General features: G+C 43.9%; 1 protein-coding gene across 1 annotated transcript in view; it reads left to right on the top strand.

The window, feature by feature from the left end:
- The first annotated feature begins 12,873 nt into the window (after window positions 1-12,873).
- Window positions 12,874-26,543, top strand: part of CAST (calpastatin) — a 52,127-nt gene continuing 38,457 nt past the window's right edge. The window contains exons 1-3 of the mRNA XM_054517958.1: window positions 12,874-12,957; window positions 17,965-18,030; window positions 25,582-25,653. Coding sequence (XP_054373933.1) covers window positions 12,922-12,957; window positions 17,965-18,030; window positions 25,582-25,653 — 174 coding nt within the window. The 5' untranslated portion in view covers window positions 12,874-12,921. The remainder of the gene's footprint in view (window positions 12,958-17,964; window positions 18,031-25,581; window positions 25,654-26,543) is intronic.

Consider the following 26,543-nt stretch of genomic DNA (forward strand, 5'->3'; position numbering starts at 1 on the left):
CTGTCTTCTGCCAGCTTGGCTTCAGTTTGGAATTAGTAGCAAGTGCATTTTTAAAAAAAAAAATTAAAAATTAAACAGGCTCTGTGTTACTGGCATTTCAGCTGTGTCCTCACATATATACTGACAGAATACCCTGTGCATCAAATTTTAATTGCAATCATTTCTGAGGTTAGAACACTGATGCCTTTATTTGTAGCAGTGAACCATCACTGTTACAGTGCTGCCTTTTACCTGTTAAATTGAAATCTGAAAAAACAGGATACATCTGACAGAGTCCACAGCAGATTGTTCTCTCTCAGCTGTAAGAGGACTGATATTTTCCCCATGGGTCTCTCTCCACAAGATCTGATAACAGCCTGGGCACTGATTTCACAGAATAGTTTTCATTTTTTCCACATTCCCCGGCCCTGCTGCATCCTGTCTCAGGCCCAACATGATGGCAATCCTTCACTTCGAGCTGTAGGATCCCTCAGCCCAGCTCCTTGGATGTGGCAAGCTCTAGTTACTCTTCACAGAAGTAAAAAAACCCACTGGCACCTCCTCAGTGGGCTTTACAACCAGATGAAGAATTTAAAAAAAAAAATTGACCAAAAATAGACCTTAGAAGTCCTTATTTTCTCCTGTAGGAAGCCAAAAACCAGAGTTAAGTTCTATTAAAAGGAGATTGCATCATTTTAAGATTCCTACCATGCAGTTTTCTTTAGCTCCTGTTCCAAAATTTTTTTAAATAGTGACACAAACTGAATCTGAGTGAGAGGTGAAAACAAATTTAGGCAAGGCAAGATAACAATGAAAATTCTTCTGTTTTCAGTCTCAGAAAGGATCAGTTCCTTAGGCAAAGAGAGATCACCTATCTTGAACAACATAAAGATAGAAGTCATGCTGCACACGCAAGGGAAGGGTCCCACCCACAGGGCAGGGAAAGGTGCACCCCAATTTCCTGGCCAGCTCACTCTCAAGGTGCCTCTCACCACAAGAACTGGTACTGCCAGCATGGTTATTTCTGCCTTCATTAACTACTCAAGATTTTCATTTACATTAACAAATTGGAGAGTGAAGCTTGAGGCTACTTTACTACTTGAGTTATGACTGGCTGTGTCTCCCCCCCACATTGCACAACGGGAACATAAAATGGCTTTACATGCAAATAACCGGATATTTTCCCCACTTTTCCTTACATGTCACACCAATCACAGAGCCCCACAGACAAGGCTCTGTGCATGCTGCAGGAAAGGGCAAAATATTTCCAACAACGTGATAGCTTCACTTGTTTTTGTAACAAGTTTTGCTGCTGCAGAGGAGAAGAGGGAGCTGTGAGCTCTGGCAGCAGACAGGATGAGATGAGCCACGGGGAGGAAATGAGTCACAGCCCCAGAGGGGCAAAGGGAGTTCCCCAGAGAAGAGACAGCAGAAATCAAATCCTCCTGGGGCAGCCTGAAGAAGAGGAGACACAGCTGGGACAAAGTGTACCACGGCACAGGAGAACCCACCACTATTATGCCACTGATGCTCAGAGCCATTTTGAGCTGTGAAAGGGCTGTGTAGGTCTAAGAGCTTAAATTCCTCAGATTCTGTCTTTCTGCCACATCTTTCAGTATTTCTCACTACAGCAGGGAGACGCTTGAGACTCAAATGTCATCAGAGTATGGGGTAAAAAGATATGAATAATATAATTTAACCTAAGTAATGATGCATGGTTGATGCTGTTTTGATTCCCAGGAGTGGTAGAAACCAGGGCACATCATGGACCCTTTCTGGAGGACTGGGGGCTGAGGACACAAAAATGTGTGTACAGCAAGTATTAACCCAGGTATGAGTTACCTTGATTGAACCTGCGCTGCCAGGAGGACAATTTGAAGCATTCAGTAGGCATTAAAAACAAGAACAAAACCAAACCAAACAAACAAAAAAGTGAAAAGCACTGTGGTGAAATTTATTGGACATGGTCTAGAAATGTCTAACACATATCTTCAGCTGTGAAAGACAAGGGTGTAAAGTCTGTTACCTCCTGGATGTGTGGTGCAGCTCATTTTGGAGTTTTTTTACAGAGCTCTGGTCCACACGGTGAGGAGATGGAGAGGAGGAGGAAGCAGTTCAGCCCCACCGACAGGCGGGAGACTCTCCCAACAGCGCAAGCATAGCGCCCAACTTGTCCCAAACTCGTCGTTTCTCTGCTCAGAAATTCACATCCGGGCTAGAATGACTCTTAGGAACTTTCCCGCACAGGATTTCTGGCAAGACAAGCAAGAAAAACAAAGGGTACAAACACAGTCTTGTCAACAGGTCTGTGCAGCGGAGCCCGGCTCATCTGCAGAGTCAGGGAAGGGAAAGGAAAGTTTCAGCTTTAACAACCCAGCTCCGCCAAGGTCCGGGCACTGCTGCGGGTGAGTCACGCCTTGAGCATCCCATAAAGAGCTGCTCTGTAAACACGGCAGGCAGCGAGGAGCAGCGGGGAATGGCAGGATTGCGATCAGGGGGAGGAAAAGCACCCGGCAGCCCAGCACCCACTGAGCCCAGCCCTGGGAACAGGGATAAACCACGGTCCGAGCAAAGAGCTGCTCCCCGCCCCGGACGGCTGCATCACTTCACCAAGCCTTCCGACAGCGCTGTGGAACTCCCCTTGGCACTTTGTGGGCTGTCCTTAACATTTCCCACCCCCAGAGGCGTCCCGGCTCCCCAGGGATTCCCTCTTGGTGTTACAGACGGCTGATGAGATGATTGGCTCTGGCAATTAAGGGATAGCTATTGTGCGAATATTAAGAAAAGATTTGGTGATGTATGGTTATGTTATTGTGGTTTAGACGTCCTCTGTTCTCCCCATGGTTCCCTTTTCCCCCCTGTATTGTTGCCATCAGACAGCCGGGGCTGTCTAGGACAGGCAGAAAGAAGGTGTGCACTCGTGTCCCTTACATGGGGCAGTTGGGAATGGAAAAGCTTGGTGCTTAGGGGGTGTGGCATGGCAACACCTGACCTCCAAGCCAGTTACAAGAAAGCAGTTTCCACCAATAAATGGCAAAGAAGAGCTGACTGACAGACTTTGGGAGGGGACAGGGCTCACTGATGTAACCCCCAGGGGTATAAAAGACTGAGCACCCATCTTGAAGAAGAACCAGCCACTTGTTCTGTGTGAGGGGCAGTTCCCAGCGCTGCAACTTTTTCCTTATGTAGTCTGTGAAAAATGTGTATTTTATGATTGGCTTTTTGCAAATATTAAATTGAATATTATATGTGTTATGTAAGAAAGTTATGCTGTATTAATTTTCTTAAGTAGTGTGTTAAATATAGTGTTAGGTTATAACATAAGGTTAAAATAGAAACTGTGCTATGTAGGATACTTTTTTTCCTAAAGAAAGGACTCGCACCGAGATAGCAGCCACAGGCCACCTCAATCTTTCAGAGGAAGGGAATTTATTGCTCCATTATCAAAAGAAACGAACTTCTTCCCACCTTGCTCAGCCCTAAAGATGCCGTTAGGATTAAGAGGAAGAAGCTGACACTGACCAGACAGAATCCTGTGTTTGAATGGAATTTATGCATCATGGATGAGGTGTATGAATATGCAACAGGTTATTGTTTTTAAGGGTTAATCCTCTGTTACTGTAGGTCCTTTTTCAGGCTTATGCTGCCCAGGAAAAGGTACCTGGACATCTGTAACTCTTTGTTTCTATTGTCTCATATTGTCCTAATCCAAATTGTCCAAATTATTATTACTCTAATTGTATTACTATTTTTATAACCATTTTATTACTATTAAACTTTCAAAAATTTAAAAACAAGTGATTGGTGTTTTTCACATAGTCCTTTTGTTGTGTTTTTGTCAAGGTTTAATAAACCCTTTTAAATTTTCAAAGCGAGCAGTTGTTTCTCACATTGGGAAGGTGAAGCCAGTCTCCCAGCTCTTGCTGCAAACCCAGGTTGGGCAGCAGGGGCAGAGGATGTGGAGGAAATGTCTGGGCTGGCATCACTGCACAGATACTGGCACTGAACTCTCCAAACTCCTTGTTCTTCCTGTGAAAAACGCCAATCACTTGTTTTTAAAATTTTAACAGTTTAATGATAATAAAATGGTTATGGAAATAGCAATACAATTAGAGTAATAATAATTTGGACAGTTTGAATGAGGACAATATGAGGCAACAGAAACAAAGAGTTATGGACCTCTGGGTAGCTTCTCCTGGGGAAAACAAACCCGAAAAAGGACACTCGTTAATGAAGGATTAACCCTTAAATGCAATAGCCTGTTGCATATTCATACATCTCATACATGATGCATAAATTCCATTCAAACACAAGATTCTGTCTGGTCAGTGTCAACTTCTTCCTCTTAATCCTAGCAGCAGCATCTTGACTGAGTGAGGTGGGAAGAAGTTTGTTTCTTCTGATAATGGAGCAATAAATTCTTTTTCTCTGAAAGATTGAGGTGTCCTGTGGCTGCTATCTCGGTGCGAGTCCTTTCTTTAGGAAAAAAAGTATCCTACATAGCATAGTTTCTTATTTTAACCTTATGTTATAACCTAAAACTATACTTGACACACTACTTAAGAGAATTAATACAGCATAAGTTTCTAACATAACACATATGATATTCATTTTAATATTTGTGAAAAGCCAATCATAAAATATGCATTTTTCACAGTTATCTTCTGGCAACAGTGCACAACGCTGGTAGAGCTTTCTGGAGCTTTTTTTAAAGGATAAACTTGCTATCATGATTTATCAATATTTTCCCTACAGTGGGAGAGGATTTTCACAGGTGTAGATATCTTAACCTGGCTCATGCAAAATAGTGTCTCCACACTTTCCTGTTGCAAAAATGATAGTTTTTTTATTTGATCTAAAACTCACTGAGTGGCAGTGGAAACCCAATACTTGCAGGGAGGTTTGAAGCTAGTCCCTGGCAAGAGCGAGTGACCACATTTCCTCCAGCTGTGGCAAATTCTGAGGAGTGGAGGAGAATTTTGACTTCCTGGTGTCCCTAGCAGGTGGGCACTTGCACTCATACTGTGTTCTTTGCAAAAATATTGATTTTCAGGGTCTACACAGCAGGATGCATTCATTTTCTCAATCGAGGCCGTTGTTTTTGCCACATTTAATAATTGCACATTAATTATTTCGTTTATTACTCCACCCCAAAGCTGCTGTGCTGCTGGCCTGGTGCCTGAGGAGAGCAGAGCAGGACAGATCTGCCACAGAGCTCATTGGGGTGAGTCACAGCAGAGCTGTGAGGGGAGCAGCAGCCATGGGGTGAGGTTGTCATCCACCTCCCAGAATGGATCCTGGGGGTCCAGCCCCTCTCCCCTTCCAGGAAGCTTCTCTGCTCCTCATCCAGAAGCTGCCTGGGAATTTGGACACAGGGCAGGGGTGCTCTATTGGTGCCAGGACAGAGAATCACCATGAGCAGGGGTGGCCAGGCTGGTTCTGGCTGGGCACGGTGTTTCTGTCCCTTGCAGTGCCATCACAAGCCACCCGACACAAACCAAATTCATTTCCTTAAGCAGAGGATTTCCTGTCACTCCTCTCCTCCTCCGTGGTGACTTGAATTACTTCGGATTTTGCAACATTTGGGGCTGCTGTTCACAAAACCTAAGTTCCCCCAGAACCGCTGTGCATTTCCCACCCGCCCACATTTGTGGCACACATTTGGTGTGTCTGCAGATGGAGTTTTCTCACTTTCACAACACAGCACAGGGCACTGGACACCCACAGGCAGCTCTGGCGTGGTCCACAGGGAGCAGAGCACCACCTCAGCTCACAGAGTTGTCTGGCCCCACCAGCCTGCCTCGGAGAAGCAGCATGTGGCCCTGCATAGAAGTGGCAGATTTGTGGGTTTGTGATGTGCAAAACCCTCTCCCTCCCCATCACAGCTCATGATGATTTGCACGTCAGCAGCATGTAAATCGTGCTGGCTTGCTCTACCAAGTGCTTTCACCACAAATCAAGTTCTCTGCACTCCTGTGCTCCCCTCGCTCCTGAGCATGCACGGAAACGGGTTTTGCCGCAGTGCAGGGCTGCCCCAACTGCGCATCTCAGGGCAAACACAAACCCAGCAGATTAAAAGAGAAAGGAGGAACTGAGAACTGCTCCCAGGGGAAAGCTGTCCGTGCTTTGGCTCCATCAATGTCATATGCCTGTGTTCAGAGGAGCATGAGCAGGAAGGGAAGCTGCTGCAAGCAGGGATGTCCTCGGGCAGTGCAAGGCAGAGCCTTTCACCCAGCGAGTGCTGTGGCCCTGGTGCTCACTTATCCATGCTTCAGTCCATTGCTTGTTCAACCTGCTGGCTTTTTTTAACAGCTAAAAACGTCTGCTGCCTTCAGAGCAGCACACAGCTGTAAAATGTTTTCTATGCTACCCCTGTTTCCTTTCCAAGCAATCCCAGCTCCGTGTTTTCACGCACTTCTGAAACAAGAAATTATTTACTGCGAAGCAGTGTTGCAATTTCCCATAAAATATTCCTGTGCTGGCCTGTCCTTGGTTTGGCTTCCTTTTTGTTGTTTTGACTGGAAGTTGTGCTTCTTAAGAGGCACCAAGTGTGGTATTAACCTAAGAAAAGACCTGTGAAACTTTATCTGGAGGCAGTCATGGTGCCAACGGTGGAGAAGAATTTGATCCATGCAACGGAGGAAAGATATGAAGAGGGAAGTAATGGCAGAGCAGTGGATATAATGGATTCAGGGAGGCAGGCTGTAAGCAGATACACGGTTGGCAATATTAATGCAGCTTTTAACATATTAATGTCACTTTCAGATGAGGCCCTAGTTATCCAAGTTAAACACAGGATGAACCAGACTCTAACAAGGCTGATTGCTCCACATCCACCAGCCCCTATCCAGCCAGTCTGCAATTATTGAGCAGACAGAGCCCAGCATTGTAATTTCCCTGCATCTCAACAGGAATTTCTTGTTTCCCAGAGGGTTTTTCTTTCCCATACCCTGTCACAAGTGCAGAGGGAAACACTATGGCAGCGCTCTTGTAATTACTGACATTTTGTTTCAGTATGGGCAGCTGCTGAAAGAATACAAGAAGAATCATGGAATCACAAAATAGTTTAAGTTGGAAAAGACCCTTGAGATCATTGAGACCAACTGTTAATCCAGCACTGCCAAGCCCAACACTATAAACCATGTCCCCAGGTGCCTTTTTACATTTACATGCCTTTCAAATCCCTTCAGGGATGGTGACTCCACCTAGGCAGCATCACTCTCCAAACAACATAGGATCAGGGAAGAATTTTCAAAGCCTAGGAGGAAGCAAAAGAGGTATTTCACAGTCCTGGCAGAAGAGCATTATGTGTTTTATAGCAACCAGCACTGTCCAGGTCTCTCCCAGAAGCAGAGTCCTGAAAACCCCCAAGGAACAGCTGCAAAATCTTTTTTTTGCATTACAGGGTCATGGCCACTCTGTGCTGCTTCTGTCACTGACAGCTACAGCTGATATCCAGGCTGCAGCTCTGGATAACCCTTGCAAAAGCTGAGTGGAGGCAGGTGGGAGAGATTTTTTTCCTCACATTCCTAGCCGCGATGATCTCCAAGGTTTCTGTCAAAATTCTGCCTTATGCTAACATTTTGGTGTGTAACTTCATTGCAACTTTTTTATATCTATCAGTGCTGTTTTGAGTTATTCTTCTTCAGTGTTTAGTCATTAGTCTTTTATTCTACCTGTGAATCATGGGAGCATTGGTTAGTGGTACATTGCATCACATCTTGTACAAAATAATTGCAAGATATTTATGTATGTATGAATGCATATGCACACTAAAGTAGTTGAGAATTAGCTTTAGTTTTGCTTTTGGATTAGTTATAAACTCTATTTTAATCTGGCTTGGGCTTTTTCAACCTTGATTGCACATGAATCTGAGCATGGGTTAGACAGTGAGGAAAAGACAAACCAAAACATAAGCAGGGGTGTGATGACATGTAAAACCTCACCTTCATCACCCTGGCATCAAAACTCACCCACTCCCCCTCTGCAAACCAAAGCAGACAATTTTTGACTTCTTTTACCAGATGCACTTCAGAAAACCTATACTCTTTTTCACAGCCCTTCCTCTGGGAGCCTTTTAATACCAAGAATCTCAGGATTAATTTCACCTGAAGAAGGGAAGTGCCCTGAGGGGACCATTGTTCACCTTGATGATTGAGGATAAGGGCACTGTGGCACTGGAGGGAATGCTATCAGTCTCAGGCAAATTACTGTTTCTCCAGCAAATGGAGACTAAGTGAGAAAATGTCCAAGGAGTACATGGAATTTTTAATCTCTTGCTTGGATTTTATGATTTGGCACAGATCAAAGTATTTTCCAAAAACCTGCACCTTGACAGTGTAAGCTTAACTTAAAAGCGATGTGTTTTATTTTGTGAGCGTGGATTTCTATTGATTTTGAAACCCTAGTGTATAAAGAGTTTAAAGTGTATTTCTAAATGCACAAGGCTTTTCTGTCTCACCTCTCACCAATCTGCAATTTCTATCTGCACAATTCTACCTACGACTCTAATCCTACAATTTAAGAACCCAAGACGAATGGTATTGTCATTTTCATATGCATAAATAGTTACAAATCAGGCTCATAAAAATTAATGAGGCCTAGTCCATGCACTTTTCTCTATTTTTATAATTCAGTTTACACCTGAGAGAACGTACCTCACACTGGGAAAGTTCTTTTCAGATAAAGCCAGCAGACAGAGTGAGCTGCAGGCTGGCCACTCCTGCATAGCTGCAATGTTTGACATTCACTGGGGCAACGCCTCACTCATCGTGCTGCTCTTCCTTTTGGACTCACTCTGGGGTCACAACCTCATCTGGATCTGTATCCAGTCCAGAAAAATGCCTGTGGTTTGCTAAAAGCTTAATTTATAGTGTGGTTTTCAAGTCAATTACCTTGAATTTCTGCTGACTCCCAGAACTGACAGCACGCTTTGGCTTCCCCAGTAGAAACTGGGGAGAGAGGAGAGGACCAAACACCGGTGGGTGGGACACAATCCTGGATGATGGAGGCTACAATTTTGGTTTTTTTCCCCTCATGGTTGCATGTGATACATTGTACTAAACTTTGGGATTTGCTGCATTTCAATGTAACAAAGGAGAAAATTTGCATAGATGAAAACTTTCATACATATCACCCAAATCTGGCTCCAGAAATTATTCAAGAATAATTTCAAAATGGTTTTGGTTTTTAATCAAAGTTCAGCTCAGTATTTAGGGAATTACAAAATATTAAGTCTCAAGGAGGACTAATTTTCTCTTGGTTGGTGTCAAAGTTTATGTCTTCTGTCTCAGGAGAGGAAACCCCCACTCAGCAGCGGGATAAAGTCCAGCAGGAAATCTTCACACTGCACTAAACTAGCAGAGGACAGAAAATTTATATGATATAGGATGTTTATAACATGTGCAAAAATACATGTGTCTATAGATAAGGAAATAAACCTTTCTTTTCAATAATAAGGACTGGCATTATTACCTTCTAGAGCAAGGATGTCATCAAACTAGGCTTATCAACAAACAGTATTTCCATTATTTAAAAATTACAATTTCCATTTACTGAACGTGCTGTGAACAAAAACAGTAGAAGAAGAAATGAAATGTACTTTGTTCTTGTGGGTGTGATAAAACAGGGTGGGACTGACTGCATCAAATTAAAAAGAAAAAAACAAGTAAATCCTAATGGTTTTGGGTTTCAGAGGAAGACAAGAAAACAAAAGCTTCCAATGGGTTTCTTTGTAAACCACAGGAAGAGGATGAAAGACATTTTAAAAACCCCTTTTTTTAACTAGTTTTTATACTAAGAATTCTTTTAAACTACCCTAGATAAAAATCCAATTACACAAGAGATTTTGTACTTTATTTTGTAGATTTTGTGAATGACTCATAAGCTTGCAGTCATACCATTATGCAAGTTATATTAATAAAATATGTATGCCTGGCAAAAATTTCATCCCATCCTGCCAGAATTCAGAGCACCTTTTTATTGGGAGGCATTTGACGTCAACTGGTGCCCTTTGGAGATGAGGCATGGTGGGGAAAATGAGTCTGTGATTCTCCATTCCAATTTTAGACTCCTAATACCTTGAACTACAAGGAAATGTATCCATGACTATTAAAAGCACACAAACTCTTTTTGAGTACTTCTTCACATCACTGCAGTAAAGAACAACCTGTGTGCTCCTGATGCGGTCACCTACTCTTTTTCCAGCCAATAAACATTGAAAAAAAATGATGTTTGTGCTGTCCATCACTTCTTGCATCTGTTTCTGATCAGCCCTGTGCAGAACTCCATGGCTAATGCCATGTAAAATCTCAGCAAGCCTCAGTGGCTTTGTTCACTTGCAGGTGTTCTGAAGGAATAAGCAGAAACCGTGACAGAAAACACAGTGTGATTTTGATACCATACACTTGTTTGCTGCAAGAAAAACTTATTTTTTCCTAGTTAGACATAATAAGTGTCAGACTGACTTGGATAATTACAACTGCTCTACTCAAACATCCAAATCTTCACCCAAATGAGCAAACTGTTGGAGTGGTGTTTAGGCCTTCAGTATTTAAAAAGCTGACTCAGGCTTCCAGCTGACTCTCCTTCTGTCAGACAAACAAGAACCTGCTTTTCCATCCCCAGGTAAATGTGTGCTGCCTGCATCCTTTACATATAAACTACATATAGCTAAGAATAAACTTGGGAAGAAATTACCAATAAACAATGGTTTCTTGAAGCTGTGGCAAGCCAGAGGAGCCTTCTAATAGAAACAACAATGCCAAGCCCTTGGCCTTAAAGCAAGATTTCCTTGCAAGGCTGGATGGAGCCCAGCCAGTTTACAAAACACTGCAACAACTGCAGGACCTGGGGCAAGCGTCTGGGCAGCTCCCCTCCTTCCTGCAGCAGTGCTCAGGACCTCATTTATAACCTGAACCTACTGGCAGAGCTGGAATGATGTGCTTCTGGGTCAGCAGAGCCCTGGATGCCCAGCATGATGCAGGCTGACACCACTGAGGGTTTCTTGTCTTGCTGCCCTGCTCCTGTGCAGCTCCACCACTCCAATTACTGTCAGCTCCAGTTGTTTGTCATCAGGCAGTGAGGTGGGTGACGCTCCCTGAGGGCTGCCTGCAGCCAGCTGGAGGAATGCAGCACAATCTGTTAGACCTGTCAGAGTGACCCCAGGCAAACCTGCACAGGGGTAAACCTGCTCACATCAGCCCCTCCACCTCCTCTGGAGCGCCTTGGCTGAGTGTCACAGGCTGAAATCAGGAAGGAAAAGCAGGGGTGGTTTCAGGCAGATCCCTCTGAACATTCCCTCTCTCTCTGCAGAACAAAGTCCTTTCCCAAGACCTTGAGGGGAGGCCTTACCCACTTGTTTGACAGCTGAGGGCGTGGGCACTAATTGGGTTTACAGGCTTCCAACCACGCAGATTAACCTACTGCCTGCTCCCCAGGGAAGCAGCTGAGGAGCACTCCCTAAAGACTGGGACACTTTTCCTTCTTTCTTCTTCAGACAGGGCCTCCTGACCCACGGATGTGCTCAGGAGCTGCTGCTGTTACCCCTTCAGAGTAGTGCAACTCCTCCAACAGCTGTTCTGTGGGAACCCAGGAAATTCCCTGGAAGACTCGAGCCCCTGTCTGGGGGAGTCCTTGGCACAGAGCCCAGAACCCTGTGCCTTTGATTTAGCCCTTGGAAAAAAACAGTTACCAGCCTTGTGTGAAGAATTACAAGCCGCGAAAGTTAAAGTAGAATGATAGTGAATTTATCACTGGGTGAAAAATAGATATTTTGGGGTTTTTAGAATGGGGGTTCACATAGCAAGATGGAGGAATCGGGGCATGACCAGCCTTTCTCCTTATTCTTCTTGGCCTCCCTCTTCTGCTGTGGTGCTGACACTTTTAGATTGGTTTAGAGTAAAAGCTCACTGTTCAACATAAGTGATAAGTATTGGAAAGTAATCATAAATATTGTACATGTAGTTTTTCGTATAAAATATAACACCACCCCGGGGGAGGAAGAGGGCCTCTGTCTGTCCTGCTGAGGGGACCTCAGCAAGAAAGAAGAAAAAATTTTAGAAATAAGATTCAATAAACAACCTTGAGACTGAGAAATGAAGAGTTCTGACTCCTTCTTCAACCGCCAAGCTGAGAAAAAAGACTTTTTAACTTATCTCAGGGTCACAGTGACCAGCTAGAGACCCTGAGACTGTTCCACCCACCCAGCCTGAGCCTGGGGTTCCCTGGCACAGAACACCCCAAACTCTGACTCCATTTACTGCACACAACCTGGCAAGACAAACTCGCCAAACTGTGCCCATTCCTGCACACAATTCCTGTGTTTTCCATTTTATAACCTGACCTGCAACACCTTGTATGTGAGGGTTAGCACCACACCAAGCCACGGGATGCGCGGCCAACTTCCAAACCAGCCGTGTTTGTTTCTGTGGTGGGAACGAGCCGAGAAGCTGGGGTGGCACAGCTCTAGGGGAGCTGGCACAGGAGCCAGAGGCTGGTGGAGGAGCCAGGGTGCCCAGGGTGGGGAAGGAGGCACTCGTAGGAACAGGGTTTCCAGTTTGGAGGCAAGCTGGCAGAGGAGCCGGTGGAGGAGCCGGGTGTCGGAGGAGCCCCAAGCACCCTCCGCCCGGCTCCATCTCGGGGGAAGGACAAAATCCTCGCTGGGGGCTACCATGGAGCCTGAAGCCGCCTAGGTTCGGCTGTGGACACCCAAACGCTTTCCCAAGGGGAATCACTTTCGTGAGGAGGAGAAGAAAATCTGCGCGCTCCTCCCGCCAGCCCTCTCAAAACAACGCTATTTTAAAGAAAACTCACTCTCGCCACGGCGGCCCCCCTCGTTCCCCCGTCCCGGCTCTGCCCCGGCAGGAAGGGGAGGGACCCGCGGCCGCTCCAGCCGCCCGTGGAGCTGCGGGACGCCGGGAGCCGCTCCTGCCCGGGATCGGCATGTCCGGGACGGGCTGGCAGCCGCTGCCCGCGGCGGTAAGGCGGGCTCGGGGATGCGGGGAGGGCTCTGCAGAGGAGGAGGAGGAGGAGGAGGAGGAGGAGGGCGGCGATGCCGCTCCGGCTGCCCCCGGTGCCCCGCGGGCCCGGCGGGGGAGCGGCTCCGCGCCGGCACCGCCCTGGGCGCGTCCCGGGCCGGGCCGGGCCGGGCCGGGCCGGGCAGTGCCGGGCAGGGCGGGCAGGAGGAGCAGCCGCAGCGCCATGGCTTTCGCCCGCTGGTGGTACGCCATGGTGAGTGCGGGGGAAAGCCCCGGTGGGGAGCCGGGAGCCCCGCGGGGTGGGGCGGGCGGGATGCTCCGATGCTCCCCATGCTCCCGCCGCTCCCCAGCGATCGGGATGGAGAAGGGGGTATGGAAAGGGGCTGTGGTGCGGATGGAGGCGAGACAGCGCCTTAAAAAAAAAAAAAAAAAAAAAAAAAAAAAAAAAAAAAGTGGTTCGGGTCAGCGGTGCGCTCCAGCATCCCATCCGCTGTCAGGAAGCGACACAGAAAACTGGGGGTGTTGGTGCTGTTAGCAGTTTTGTTCGTCTCCCGAGTAACGCAGGGTCGCGGGGTGATGAAACCGCGCTAGAAAGAGTAAGACGGGATTTTTGTGTGGGAATGTTCCTGTTTTGGGAAGAGCTGCGCTGCGCCTTTTCCCAGGAGCGTGCTCTTCGCGGCAGGTGGGTGGCGGCGGGGCTGCCGTCCCTTGCCTGATCCTCCCCGAGCAAACCACAGCGCTCTGACGGCTCCGTGTGGTTTGGGTGGACTTGGGTCGCTGCTTGTTACTTTGACGAACCCGCGATTGCTTTAAAAGACTTTTAAAAGCCTTTAAGAAACTTTTATGACACGTTACACATAGGAGGAAGCAGCTCGCCTCTGTGTGGAATGGTGAGAGGAAAAAAAAAAAGTTTGCATTCTGTTAAAGTTTTACAGAAAGCGTGTGTTGTGAAATGTTGGTTTCAGAGAAAATATCACTTTAATGCATTTCCTAAATATGTGTTCAGGAAGATGAAACCTCTTGAAGTGATAACTGTACTTTTAAGTTGCTCCATGCAGCTTGGATCAGTTTTCAGGGATCAGTCATTGTGTCAGGTCAAATCAGTGTGGTGGAGGTGGCACAAAATCACAAAGGGAAAAGTTTGAAAATTACTGCACAAAGCTATGGAATGGATTTAAAAGGCCTCCTTAGCTCTGTGTCATTGCATCCAGGGGAAGAAAAGATACCAAGATGTGGCTCTGTGTGATTGGGTAAGAAAACTGCTCCCACAGCTGCTCCTTTGGGAACCCCTGGCTGTGGTTGTTGGCACTTGGGACTGGAGTCCTCTCCCGTGCATGGGGAGGTAGGGGAGGCAGGAGAGGAGGGTGAGAGGGACAGACATAAAGGAGATTAAGGTTTTTACTGGCTGGTGTATTTAAAGCTGGGGTTGGATGCAATGAGAATCTGGATTTCACCTTTCCATTCTTCACCTGGCTTGATTGTAACTCCCCTGGCAACGCCTTGCATCTGACAGTTTTCCAAGCAGTGCCAAAGATCTCTGACTTCCTCCCAGTTCCAGCTGAGAGCGAAAGTCAGATTCCCATCTCCTCAAATGTCTGTAATGCTGAGTTGATTGACTTTAGCTGAGAATCTTGCAAGACTTCACTTCTCACCCAGTTACTGCACGTCCTCCCAGATGCTGTGCAGTGGCCTTAAACCAAAGGCTTGTTAATGCCTTCTAAATCTCCTGAGGTTTAGAAGGAATTTCTTGCAAGCAAAGCCTTCAGTGAGGGTTGGTTTTTTTGTGCACATAGGTGTCTGTTCAGTTGTTAGTAATTTTCTCTGTGCTTTTTCACCAGTTGCTCTCTAGTTTGTGAATGCTGTTTGAGTCAGAAATTTAAAGGTGTGTCTTAATAGTGTGGTGACATTTTTGTGCACTTTAGAACAGGATGAAGATCTCAGGGTAAACCTTCTTGCTCATGACACTTATGTATTTTTGTGAACATGTGATTATGGGTAGGATTGTGTGGTTTTGTTTTTTTTTTTTTTTTTTTTAGTTAGTAAGGTTGGAAAATATTTTGAGCCAGCTTAAAAGCTACAAGGAATTGTTAGCTCATGAGTTAAACTAAAATTGTCACTTCAGCTGTACGCCCACTGTTGATGTGAGAGAGCTGGAGCTGCTCTGATCCACTGCCTTCGTTATGAATCTGAATCTTTGGCACTGTAAGGGAAGATGGGAGGGAGAGGAAAAGGAAAGAATGCCCAAAGAAAAAGTCAGCTTGTCATCAAGAGTTGTGAATATGAATGAGCAGTGGATGTGCACTGTCCCACAAAACCTGAGCTTAGCCTTCTGACTAAGCAGATTGATTTACTGCCTGTTTCTTTTGTTCCTGTTGTTTTTTGTTGTTTGTTTTTTGGAGGCTTTGTGTTTGTTTGGTGGTTTTTTGGTTTGATTTTTTTATTTTTATTTTTGTTTGGTTTGGTTTGGTTTTGTTGTTTTGATGGTTGTTTGTTTGTTTTTGTTTTTATTTTATTTATTTTTGTATATTTAATTTGTTAGTGGAGGGCTCGAAGCTGGAAAATCCAGATAAGAAAAGAGCTGTTAAGGGCATTATTAAATGGGGTCCCTCATCATACCCTACGCATCAACTCTTCAGGGAACCAGCATGATTTCCTCAGGTGTAGTGTGAAGCTGTGCTTTCCCAGGTTACCTCTTCAGGACAGGACAGAACAGGACAGACTTTCCTGCAAGGCAGAACCTTCACAGGCTGTTTTATTGTCTGAGGCCAGGGAATGAATTATCAAGGCTCTGTGTGTACACAGTGCATTACTCAACTTACTGGAAAAAAAAAAAAACGACCCAAACCAAAACAAAACTACTTTGGTCTGACCATATGTGCTTTGTTCCCTAAGTTGGAATAAATATATTTGGCCTCTGAGTCAAACTCTCTTTATTTTAGATGCTGTTTGGCATTGCCTTCTGGAGGGAAGATGTCATGCTTTTAGCGTCTCTCTGACTTGAGTTTAGGGGTAGCAAGGTTGTGGTCCTTGTCCTCATCTGTTCTGCATCCTCTCTGGGCACTGAAGCTGCCCTGGGGTCCCTCAGGGAGGTGTTCTGCCTGAGGCTGAGGGAATCCTGCCAGTCCCCTTCCATCCCTCCCTCCTTCTAGTCCTGGGTCTGGATGCTCTTTGGGTGCCAAGGTCCTGTCTGCTGTGGGTTTCTTTGGTGTGAAGATGAGGAGGTGGACTTAGGGAGGAAGGGTAACACAGATTCAGCCCTGATAAAGGCCTGGCATGCTCAGTAAGAAGCAAGTATTTAGTTCCTACACTCCCTGCTTGGTTTAGTAAAAAAAACACAACTAGAGACCCTACACTTCAATTGGTGTCACTGCTTTTAAAGCCATGTCTGAATTTGAAGAAGGAAACAAATGCAAGCAAGATAATAGCTGGATTATTATAATTATTATTATTAATTAATAGCTGGAGTCAGGATAATACTTGATTTTTGGAGCATTTTGATGCTGAGGGTGTCCATGCAAAAAGAGAGCCTGACCAGCAGAGTTCTCCTTTAACTCCTGAGCCTTATGGCAGTGCTGGCTCTGAAATTCCTGTTCTGTGAGCAACAGGAGACTCACTGGCACTGCTCTTACTGATATGTGTGCAATGTGCTTTTATTGTAGAAGTAAAAAGCACAGATAGCTGGGTAAATTGTGCCTCTACTGGAAGTGCTATTATGGAGCAGTGAATCAATTAATCTCTTACCTGAATAGACAACCAATGGGGCTTGTTTTTCCTCTGAAGAGGCACATTTGGAACATGACTGTAGCATTTTCAATTTTAAAACTCGTTGAGTGTCTTAGTCATAACCAAACTCATTTTAAAAACTTGAATTGTTAGAGGTTGTCCAAAACAATTACTGAAATTTTTGTTGCTGTAGTATTTTTTTTTCAGCCTGCGTTTTCTCCTGCTGATGTGCTGGAACTGATTTCTGCTGAAGATAGTGCAGTGATACATGGATCATTGCTTTCTCCCTATAGCCATGTAAAGAAAAATCTGCAGGAACTCATTACTTAGTGGATTAGCAGGCTCTACCTCCTGCTGCTCAGTCCCGAAAACAGAAGGGAATAAATGGGTCTTGAATCATCTCCTGTCTTTACTTAACGAAACAAACCAGACGTGAATCCTCCCTCCCAGATGTCTCAGTTGCTGTGAGAAGTTGCATCAGCTGAGATACTAGAGGGTAACTGTATTATGTTGCCTTTTATTTTGATTTATGCTTTTTTGCTTTTATTATTTTTGAAAAGAGATGTTTTGAGGGACAATATTCACCACTTTTCAGAGATGCAGACACTTCCAGCATGCTGGATACCAGTGAACAAAATGTGTCTTTCTTTGCATTGCTGCACATGGAAAGCTGCTGGTATTATACATCAGGTTAAGTGAAAGGAAGAGCAGACAAAAGATGCAGGACGTTCAGGGATCCTCAAAAAACTGTATTTCCTAACGTGCATCTGTGCCTGAGCTGTTGGAGCATTTATTTTTTTTCCTGTATCAGCACCAGAATTACAGCAATCATGGTAACAGCTTTCTTTCAGGCGAGGAGGGCTGGGCATAACAAACATTTCAGTGTGTCTGAGGGGAATTCAGATGTTGGAGTGGATTGCACACACCATGTTGGTGCCTCTGAGAGCTGTTTGAAGCCTGTGGTTCGGACATTTCCAAAACAAGCACTGGAGAGTGTTTTGCTGGTGAGGGATGAGTGATAAGCTGAATATCTTCCAGAACTTTTCACAAGAACAGTCATGTACAGCCCTAAGTGCCATGACCTTATGCCTGATTTCTCTTGAAGTTATCCAGCAGGCTATTTTAGAAATCCTCTCCATTAGTGAGAAGAAAAACTTTAAATGTTCCCTGCTGTCATTTTGTGGTAGCTGAAAGGAATCATCCTTGCACTAAGAAGTTTGAGAATTTCTTTGTGTGGAAGATAAGACTTAAGGTCTAAATACACATCTATCTTCTCTGTTCACAGCATGGCGACAAGAAGGCAAATGAAGCTTCTTCCAAGGCAGGAGAGAAGAAAGCAGAAGTGGAAGAGGTAAATCCAAGTGTTTGAATATATTAAGAAAAGTTGGCAATGAATTTCCTCCTATGCTGATTTTTGCCTTTTGATAGCAAAGTGGTAGTTTTTGGACAATAAACTGGTGACTCCAGACAGTCATTATTCATCCCAGAAATGTTTAGTTTTGTCTCATGCTGCTGAGCAGCCTACTGGGAATGGGTTTTTTTTTGGCTCTGTTCATATTTTACCTAATACTTAGTATCCGTGGAAGTTACCTCAGTGAGGTGCCTGCTGTGCAGTGCTGGTACAGTGTGGGACACAGCAGATGGCCCTGGTACTTCAGCTGCCCAGAAGCACAGGTGAAGGGAGTGCACCCTGATGCTTTCCACCTGATGGTTCATCCATCCTCAGCAGAAGCTGTGTGGGAAATAACTTTGCCTGATCCTGTTTGACTGCACTGCAAATCAGGGTCAGTGAATGCTTTTGTTACAGTCCTCTGAAGTAGATGATTCAAGCAATTGCTTTTCTTTCCTGTCCAGAAAGCAAGGAAAACTTCTCCAGCCTGAGAATATGTTCCACCTTTCCTCTCCAGACAACTTGTGCAAATACCATTGTACATTTATGCAATCTTGGTTTAATGCCATATTCTTTGACTGCACATTGTTCTTCCTATTAGAGAAGTGCTGACATTTTCTTGTGGGAAGGGTGGGAGTTGAGGCCTGTAGTTCAGAGTTCTGGGGTTAATGTTTCTGACCTCTTATTGAGAAGATCTGTTTCTAGCAAAAACAAGACTCTTACCAAAATTTATTGTCTGGATACTTCTGCTTTTTGAGTCCTTAGAATACTGCATGTATGTTTCCTCTTGTGAATTTCTTCATGTGTTTTATTTGTTCCATGCACTCTGCAGTCCTTCAAAGTGGAAATAGATCAAAAACCTCTTCCAGAGACCCACTGAGGGGCATTGACTCCACTGTGACTCACACCTACCTCCAAAACACTCTGATTTGTTAAGCAGTTGAGGAAACAACTCAGAAGCTTTCAACAGTTTTCCCAAGAGTCGGCAATAATACATTTTTTGTTTAAAAGTCAGAGATAATACCTATAGTCTTCAATTTTTGAGGCATAAATTTATAATGTATCTGTCGAGAGCTTTGGGCAATGTTGTCTAGAATATTGAGTTTGTTCACCTGCCTACTAGAAAAGGTTCGGCATTAGAGAAATTACAAGAAAATATTGATGTCTTTGAGGAGTTTGTATCCATACTGAAAGGGAAACAGTAAAATCAGTATGGTTGTTCTTTACTCAGAAGTAACAGCAGACAACTCTTGTCTCTCAGATTCTTTGGGTATACAGTGCTGAGGGGGTGAGAGAAGGAGGGCGGAGCTTTGAAAACCAAATTTAGGAAGGGCCTGACACTGCTTTGAGTGGGAGATGCCAGTCAGCCACAGCATCAAGAGGAACTCTGCATCAATACTGTCAGGTTGTGGAAGAGGCTTCTTAACCCTTTCTTCTTAAAGAGAAGGGAGACTTAAAAGTAGACTGAAGAGAACACAGCAGGTTTGCTGTAGATAGAAACTTGTACAGTTATGTAATTGAAAAAAAATAAGGGCAGTTCTTCATCAGTGTAGATGTCAATAAAAGTGATAAAAGTGTATGTGCTGTGTTGTATTAGGCATTTCTCCAGGACAAAAGCTCAAGTCATAGGGATCTGTCTTAAAATCTTGATGTCTTGGTTGTTAGAACCTTACATTTATTGAGTTCACCTTCTGAGGAGAATCAGACAATTGCTGAAAATCTTGGGAAAAAAACCAGCTGAGAATCTCATTTCAGCTGTACTGAAATGTTTTTATTCCTTGTGGGTGTTTGAATGGGGGAAAGTGGAAAATGGAAAAATAGAAACTTCCACAGACAGTGAGGGATTTGATCTGCAGCCTTAGAATAAGCTGAGATTGATGTAAAAATAAAGTACACAGACATTAAGCAGTGAAAGTATAACCTTATGTTTCTGTAGTTGTAAGTGCCTTGAGTAAGTAAGAAACTGTATTGATAAGATGGTGAAGGGTTTATAGTGTAGTAATGTAATTGTATAGAGTAAACTGAGTTTAGAAGTTATAATAGAAACATGTGTAGGTGTGATAGTAGCCCATTGGATAAAAGGACACTCGTTGCAACAGAAGTAGAAGGGATAGGTTAAAAATGCAAAATAAACTTCGTAAGTTTAAACTAAGTTATAATAGAAGAGTTACAATATAAACTAAGTTAAAATAAGTAGTTATATAAGAAGTTAAGTTGTAATAAGAAGGATAAGTTAAAATAGAAGAGTTATAATATAAACTAAGTTATAATAGAAACATGTGTGTAGGTGTGATAGTAGCCTATTGGATAAAAGTACACTCGTTGCAACAGAAATAAGTAAAAGTGATAGGTTAAAAAGCAAAATAAACTTTGTAGCAAGTGCCCATTGGATTAGAAAGTTATGTATGGCCTTGTAACAAAGAACTTGTGACTACTTTGAGCTATGGCCAATGGCTTGCTCTTTAAAATCTCACAGCCTTTGAGACTGATGTTTATCTGGGCAATAAATCGTTCTTAGCCCAACTGTAGTCCCATCCCTTCAAATAAAAGCACCGATAATAATAGGGGAGGTGTTAACAGAAGAGAAATGCTGGCTGTTGCAATTGCTGGTTGCTCATGCAGGTGAAGCTGTGGCATATTGCTGCAGCTGGGATGCAGCTGCCACCCAGCAGAAGTGAGTGGTGTGCTGCAGGTTTCCCAGATCTGTCCCTCTGTTCTCTCACTCTGATGGGACATCGTGGACCTGAGCCAAGGTGTTTGCAGCATGCCATTGCAAAGGGCATGGAATGGTAAATTTCCTTTCTTCCCCTTGCTTCCTTGTGTTCCAAAGCTTTTAGCAGTTTGTCAGCATGTGAGGGACAGCTGGTGTGGCTTCATCTTATTCCCCATCTGGGCATTGTCTTCAGCTTACCTATGTGTGTGCCTTTCTACCAATTTCAGATCACTTCCACTTTTGAGGCCATTGGGGCTCGAGTGCTCTAGAAGCTCTTGGATGCTAAAATATAAATGCTTTCAAGAGTAGGTGGCACAAAATCACTGAAGAAAATCCCAGGATGGTTTATAAAATACACTGAACCAAGAAATCCCTGGCCCACAGATTGAGTCTGGAAGAGTATTTAGAAGAAACATCAACATAGACCTGAACTGTTTTTTACATCACTGGTTTTGTTTTCTTTCCTATCTGCTGCTGACCACTACTAGAGACAGGGGAGTGATAAAACTTATCCAAACTTAGGGAGGCAGGCCTTGCACTGTGGTGAGGCACATGGTCCTGCTGTCCCAACCTTGCTGCCTGTCACAGGGCTGTCCTTGGGGCACAGGGTGTTCTGCTGCACAGCCACATGAAATTCATAAAAATAGAGCAGAACAAGTGCTCACACTGTGTGTGGCTGTGCTCTGAAACCCCCCTGCTCTGTGCTGATCCATGTTAATAATATGGAGAAAGATCTGTTCTCTTTTTACTGTCGCAGAGGGAAATGCCAGGGAGAGATTCTGTGTCTGTGCAAAAGCCCAGCCTGTGCATGGCTGCTGTCTGGATGTGGAAATGTGATGGTAAAAAGGAAGACAGAGTCATATATTGTAGGAATTGGAAGCCCCAGCTTAGAGTGAGGCCATATTTCACCAGGTATGGTGTGAAACAGGACCCTCTTTAATGTGTCCTGGCATTTTGAGTTGTACTTTACAGGAATGTAGGCAGGAACCTGTGCTGCTTCTTCAGCTCATTGTTCTTTACTTATCAGGAAATGTATTCTTTACTTTGAAAGGATGACAGTGATGATTGGTGCTAAAGCATCTCCACCCTTCCAGAATTGATTCTTTGCTCTGAAATCAGTGTGTCTGGGCTACTTTTTAATCCTGGGGCTTGCCACTTAGGATTCCTTGTCCAGAAAAAGCATGAATGCTGAGTAAAGGCATAATGGCTGGTGAAAATCTCGTTGGGGTGCCCACTGCTGGTCTGAGTTGTGGAAGTGCAGGGGAAGGTTTTACCTGCGGTGTTTGTGAGGTTTCTTTTTACTTTGGTGCCAAATTATTTATTTATATCTGCATTGTTTGTTTGTTTTCCTTCCCCTTTGTGCCTCACAGCACCTTGGCACTGGCAGAGGGGATTGTGGCCTTAATTTGTCTTCAGTAGAGGAGTAGGAAGGTTCTGGGAAGCACAGCAGCAGCTTCTTTATCTCTCTCCCTTTTCTATTTCGGTGCTTCTTTTGGCTAAAATGCCAAAGGTAGTTGAAAAATAACATTATTTCAGTTAAATTCTGGTACTTGCTGAAAACTGCTGCAATGTGAGTGTCTGCCTTCAGAAGGAATAGAGGGTGATTGCTCCTCAAGCTGTTTTTGAATGAAAGATTGATAGGGGGAGTCTGAAATGCTGCTGATGGTTGTCAAAAGTATTTGCAGAACAGAGATTGCACATCCTTCCCTTTTGTGGGTTTTTTTTCCCCTCAAGACAAGTGTACTGTAAGCATTCTTACTGCAATCTCACAATGAACGCTTGAATGTTGTAGTCCAAAATGAACACTAAGTCCACTTTTCTGGACACCAGTCTTAACACATGTCTTCCTTTGCAAATCCATTTAGCAGAAAAATGTATATTTCATCTCCCCCTTATTAAACCTGCAGAATTAATATTCCACTCTGAAACAGTGCTCTGCCTTTTGGAATCCACTGCTAACAGTGAAGAGTAGATTCTGAGTATCTGTGTGTCACAGCTTTTTATTCCTTCACACACAATTCTTTATAGGTCCATAACCCATTTAATTCATTCCATAAAGAAGCTGTGCTTTGAAAATTCATTGTCTCTGTTAATACCAGGTTGGGAAGAAAGGTATGGGCACAGCTGCAAGGTAATTCCTCAGTTGTTTGTGTCTGAGAATGTCACAGAAGAAAAATACTCTTCCAGTTCTTGGAGGGGGAGAAGATGAGAACAGCTCTGATGTATTTGTCAATAAAGGATATCTGATCTGGTTTGCATGGAGGGAACATCTTGGGAAACACCCAAACATCCTTATTTTAATAAGGGTGAAAGAAGGATAAACCTGAATTGAATGATAAACATTGAATGATGTGGCCAGTTCTTCTGCCTTTACAAATGTAGTAAGGGATACCTGGATACCAAAGAAGTTGCTGTTGAAAGATGACTCTGGGAACTAAAATATGTATTACTCCATGTGCTGTGGTCAGTATTTACTGAGTGATACTCATTTGATATGGTGGCTTCAACTTCCACATGGCTCTTTTCCAAGTAGTCTTTCTCAGTTGCAGAGGAGAATTTATTTGTTAATTTTTCTTCTCTATCTTTTATTGCTGTTTGGTTTATCACCAAATAATTATCGGCATTAACATTTTTTTCTTTATTCTGTTTTGTTGACTAACACAACTTCATACTTTGAGCAAGGATTTATTTCACTCTGTTAGCTGGTTCTGATTTTGGAGGAGGCTTTTCTTTGGTTGTTTTTATTGTTTTTTAGGGGAACATTGTGGTTTTTTTCTTGGTTTTTTTTTTTTGGGGGGGGGTTTGGAAGGTGGGATTTTTTTTCTGGTTGTTGGTCTGTTTTTTCAGTTTGGGTTTTTTTGGTTTCAGGTGTTCTTTTTGGTTCTATTTTTGAGGGGGTTGTTTGGCTTTTTGAATGTCTATTTGTTTGGTTTTGTTTTGTTTTTTTCAAATTGTTAGTTTGGTTTGGTTTGGTTTGGGGGGGCTTTTTTTGTAGCTCAAACTTGCTGGGAGGTGGGGAAAGCTACCCTTGTGCCTGAAATTTTTGAGTATATTGGTAAGGTGTCATAAAGACTCCCTTCTCTAAAACAGTAGTCTATGGATTTGTGGAATTCTGTGCTTCTGTGGTATTTTCAGAGCATCACAGTTCTGTCAGACATCTTGAAGGTAAAACCATAAACCCTGAGCCAAAGGCTGAGCATGAGGTGGCAGTCAAGATCTGTGGTGCTGAAGGTGTGCCCACAATCCTGATTGCTCTTCAGAGTATTGCCTTTTTCTTTTTTTTTTGGTGATTCTTTTATGGTGAACTTTTTTTTTTTTTAATTTTTCTCTTTGAAAAGGGGAGGCAAGCACTTCAGATTTTGAGCTACTTGGACAACTTAATTAAAAGCTGAAGGATTTGTGGGTAATGTTCATTACAGTCCTCAGTGCACTGTGTCAGAGACAAAGCCAAAGGTGTTCTGCATCTCAGGACTGTCTCTACAAAATTAGAAATGTATCACACTTCCGTCACCTGGCTCCAGGATCATTACCACCTCAGCTGGAGCACTGCTTCCTTCCTTAGGGAGTTAAAAATGCTCATTTTAACCAGAACTGCAGAATATGTGCAAGAAGGCTGTCTGCTCCCTGAGGCATGTGTGGAGAAAATACGGAGACAACGCTGACTGGCACATGATGGAGGGGGCTGTGGTGAGGCTCCTGGATGTCTCTGGGGTGTGTTTGGGGTGTCTCTGGGCCTTGCTGCTGCTTTTTCCTTTCACTGCACCCCTCAGCCTGGGCAGAGCCCCCAGGATCGGGGCAGGTCTGTAATGGGCAGCACCACTGGAGCTCAGTGGCTGAGCAGGGAGGTCCTGAGCTGGAGCACTCCTAACATCCTTTTAACAGGCAAAGCACAGTGTTAGCCTCGGGTTTTGCAGCATCCTGTGGAGTCTTACTGGGATGCCATTTTTTTTCCAGTGTGATCCTGGATGTAAGATCTCTCTTAGTTTCAGTTGGTTCCAGATTTGGGGCATATTTTTTTAATTTTGTGTACGTGGCCCTCTGCCTCACCTCTGGATGTGGCTGCTGAATGTGCATCTTTGCTCAAGCTTTTTGTTTTTTCAAACAAAACCAGGAAGAGAAGGTGGAATTACCTGAATGACAGAGGTCTCTGGATCTCCCAGATTGTTACCATTCTGGTGTCCCATCCATTGAGAACCAGTGCTTCTGACTTTGCTGGTTGAATCTCTGGTCCTTCTGCAGCCTGCCCTGCTTGTTGAAATGTGAAATCTTTAATTGCATTGTGAATCTTGTGCTTCTTAGAAAAAAACCCCATAATTTTGCCCTTAACTTTGTATCTTTACTTCCTTGCCTGAGGATGTTACCTACTGGATGGTCTTTCACACTCTGTCTGGGCAGCAATATCTTGCCCCTCTTATTTTCGTGATTCTTTTTGTATAGATACTGTTGCTTTATCTGTTAGCATAAAATGGAGTCGCCGTGCCACAGGAAATGGCACAGATTTATGTGTTATTCATAAAACACTGCAGGAAAACTCAGGCTGTTCTGGGTGTGCACATTTCTGAGCTCTGAAATGTGCCTGTGTGAATTAAAGCTACGTAGGAGAATTCATTTTTTGATGACTCGCCTTGCAAAAATGTTCTAGGGCACTTTTTTAAGTGCGCTTTTTCTTTTTTTAGTTCTTTGATTTCATTTGGGTTTTTGTGGTTTTTTTTGTTTGTTTGTTTCACAGTTTTACTTGGCTTTTCTTTTCCTTCCTCAACATTTCTGACCTTTATTATGTGTTGTTTTTTTTTTTCTAGAAGAAACAAGCAAGTGCTAATGTCAGCCAGCCGCCCAAAACAGAGACAAGTGGAGCAGCTGCTTCTGCTAAGGTAATGTGTGTACTTAAGGAAATTATATTTTTTTTTTACAAGTGAAGAGACTGTAGTGTGACTCCATCCCCTGCACTGGGATGGAAAATTATTTGTTTGCCCACATTCAACACCACAGGGGTGGCTCCTCATGGCTTGCTAGAAATTGTAACCCGCTGAAAGGAAAGGGGAGCACAAGGCAGCAGAATGCCAGTGTTGACATCATGAGGAAATAAATGGTAACATTCTCCCTTTTCACATGTTCTTTGTTAGTCTCCGAGTTATTTTAAAGAATCCTGGCCCTGTTGATGCCAGTGGACACCTTCATTATTTGACTTTTGGGGGTGCTGTGTTTCTTTTTTCACTCTGAGGTGTTCATTTTTTATTTTTGGCTTCTGTTCTGAACTTGGTGAGTTTGAAGAACTGATAGCTTGTCTTTGCTTTCACTGGCCCCAGAGCAGTCCAGCTGAGCATTCAAGAAGCATTTTAAAGCTGAATGGCAAAGGAGTGCAGGTGATAGTCTCTGAGGGGAAGCAGGGTGCTCAGGTCTTGCAGGGTATTGAAAGAGGGTGTTGAAAATGCTCCTGCTGGGGCTGCACCTGATAGCCATTGTTAGGTGCATAATTGTCACAGGGGATGCAAATCACTTAAAAGAGAAGCAGCAGTGTGTTTTATTGAGGTAAATAAACATTTTTTGATGGAACTTAGTGAAGTTTGACAGTGAAGTTTAACTCCAGCTGGAGTCCAGGGAGAGCTCAGACTGGGCCCATTTTGATGGCAGCATTCAAGAGTGAGGCAGCTGGGTGCTGGTCAGCAGTGCAGACAATATTCATGTCTTTTTTTACTTCTGGTACCGTGTTCTTTACTTTAGTTACCTCGAAATTCTGGGTTTCAGAAGCACCTTTTCACAT

The sequence above is a fragment of the Molothrus ater genome, chromosome Z (genome assembly GCF_012460135.2).
Source record: "Molothrus ater isolate BHLD 08-10-18 breed brown headed cowbird chromosome Z, BPBGC_Mater_1.1, whole genome shotgun sequence".
Taxonomy (NCBI): domain Eukaryota; kingdom Metazoa; phylum Chordata; class Aves; order Passeriformes; family Icteridae; genus Molothrus; species Molothrus ater.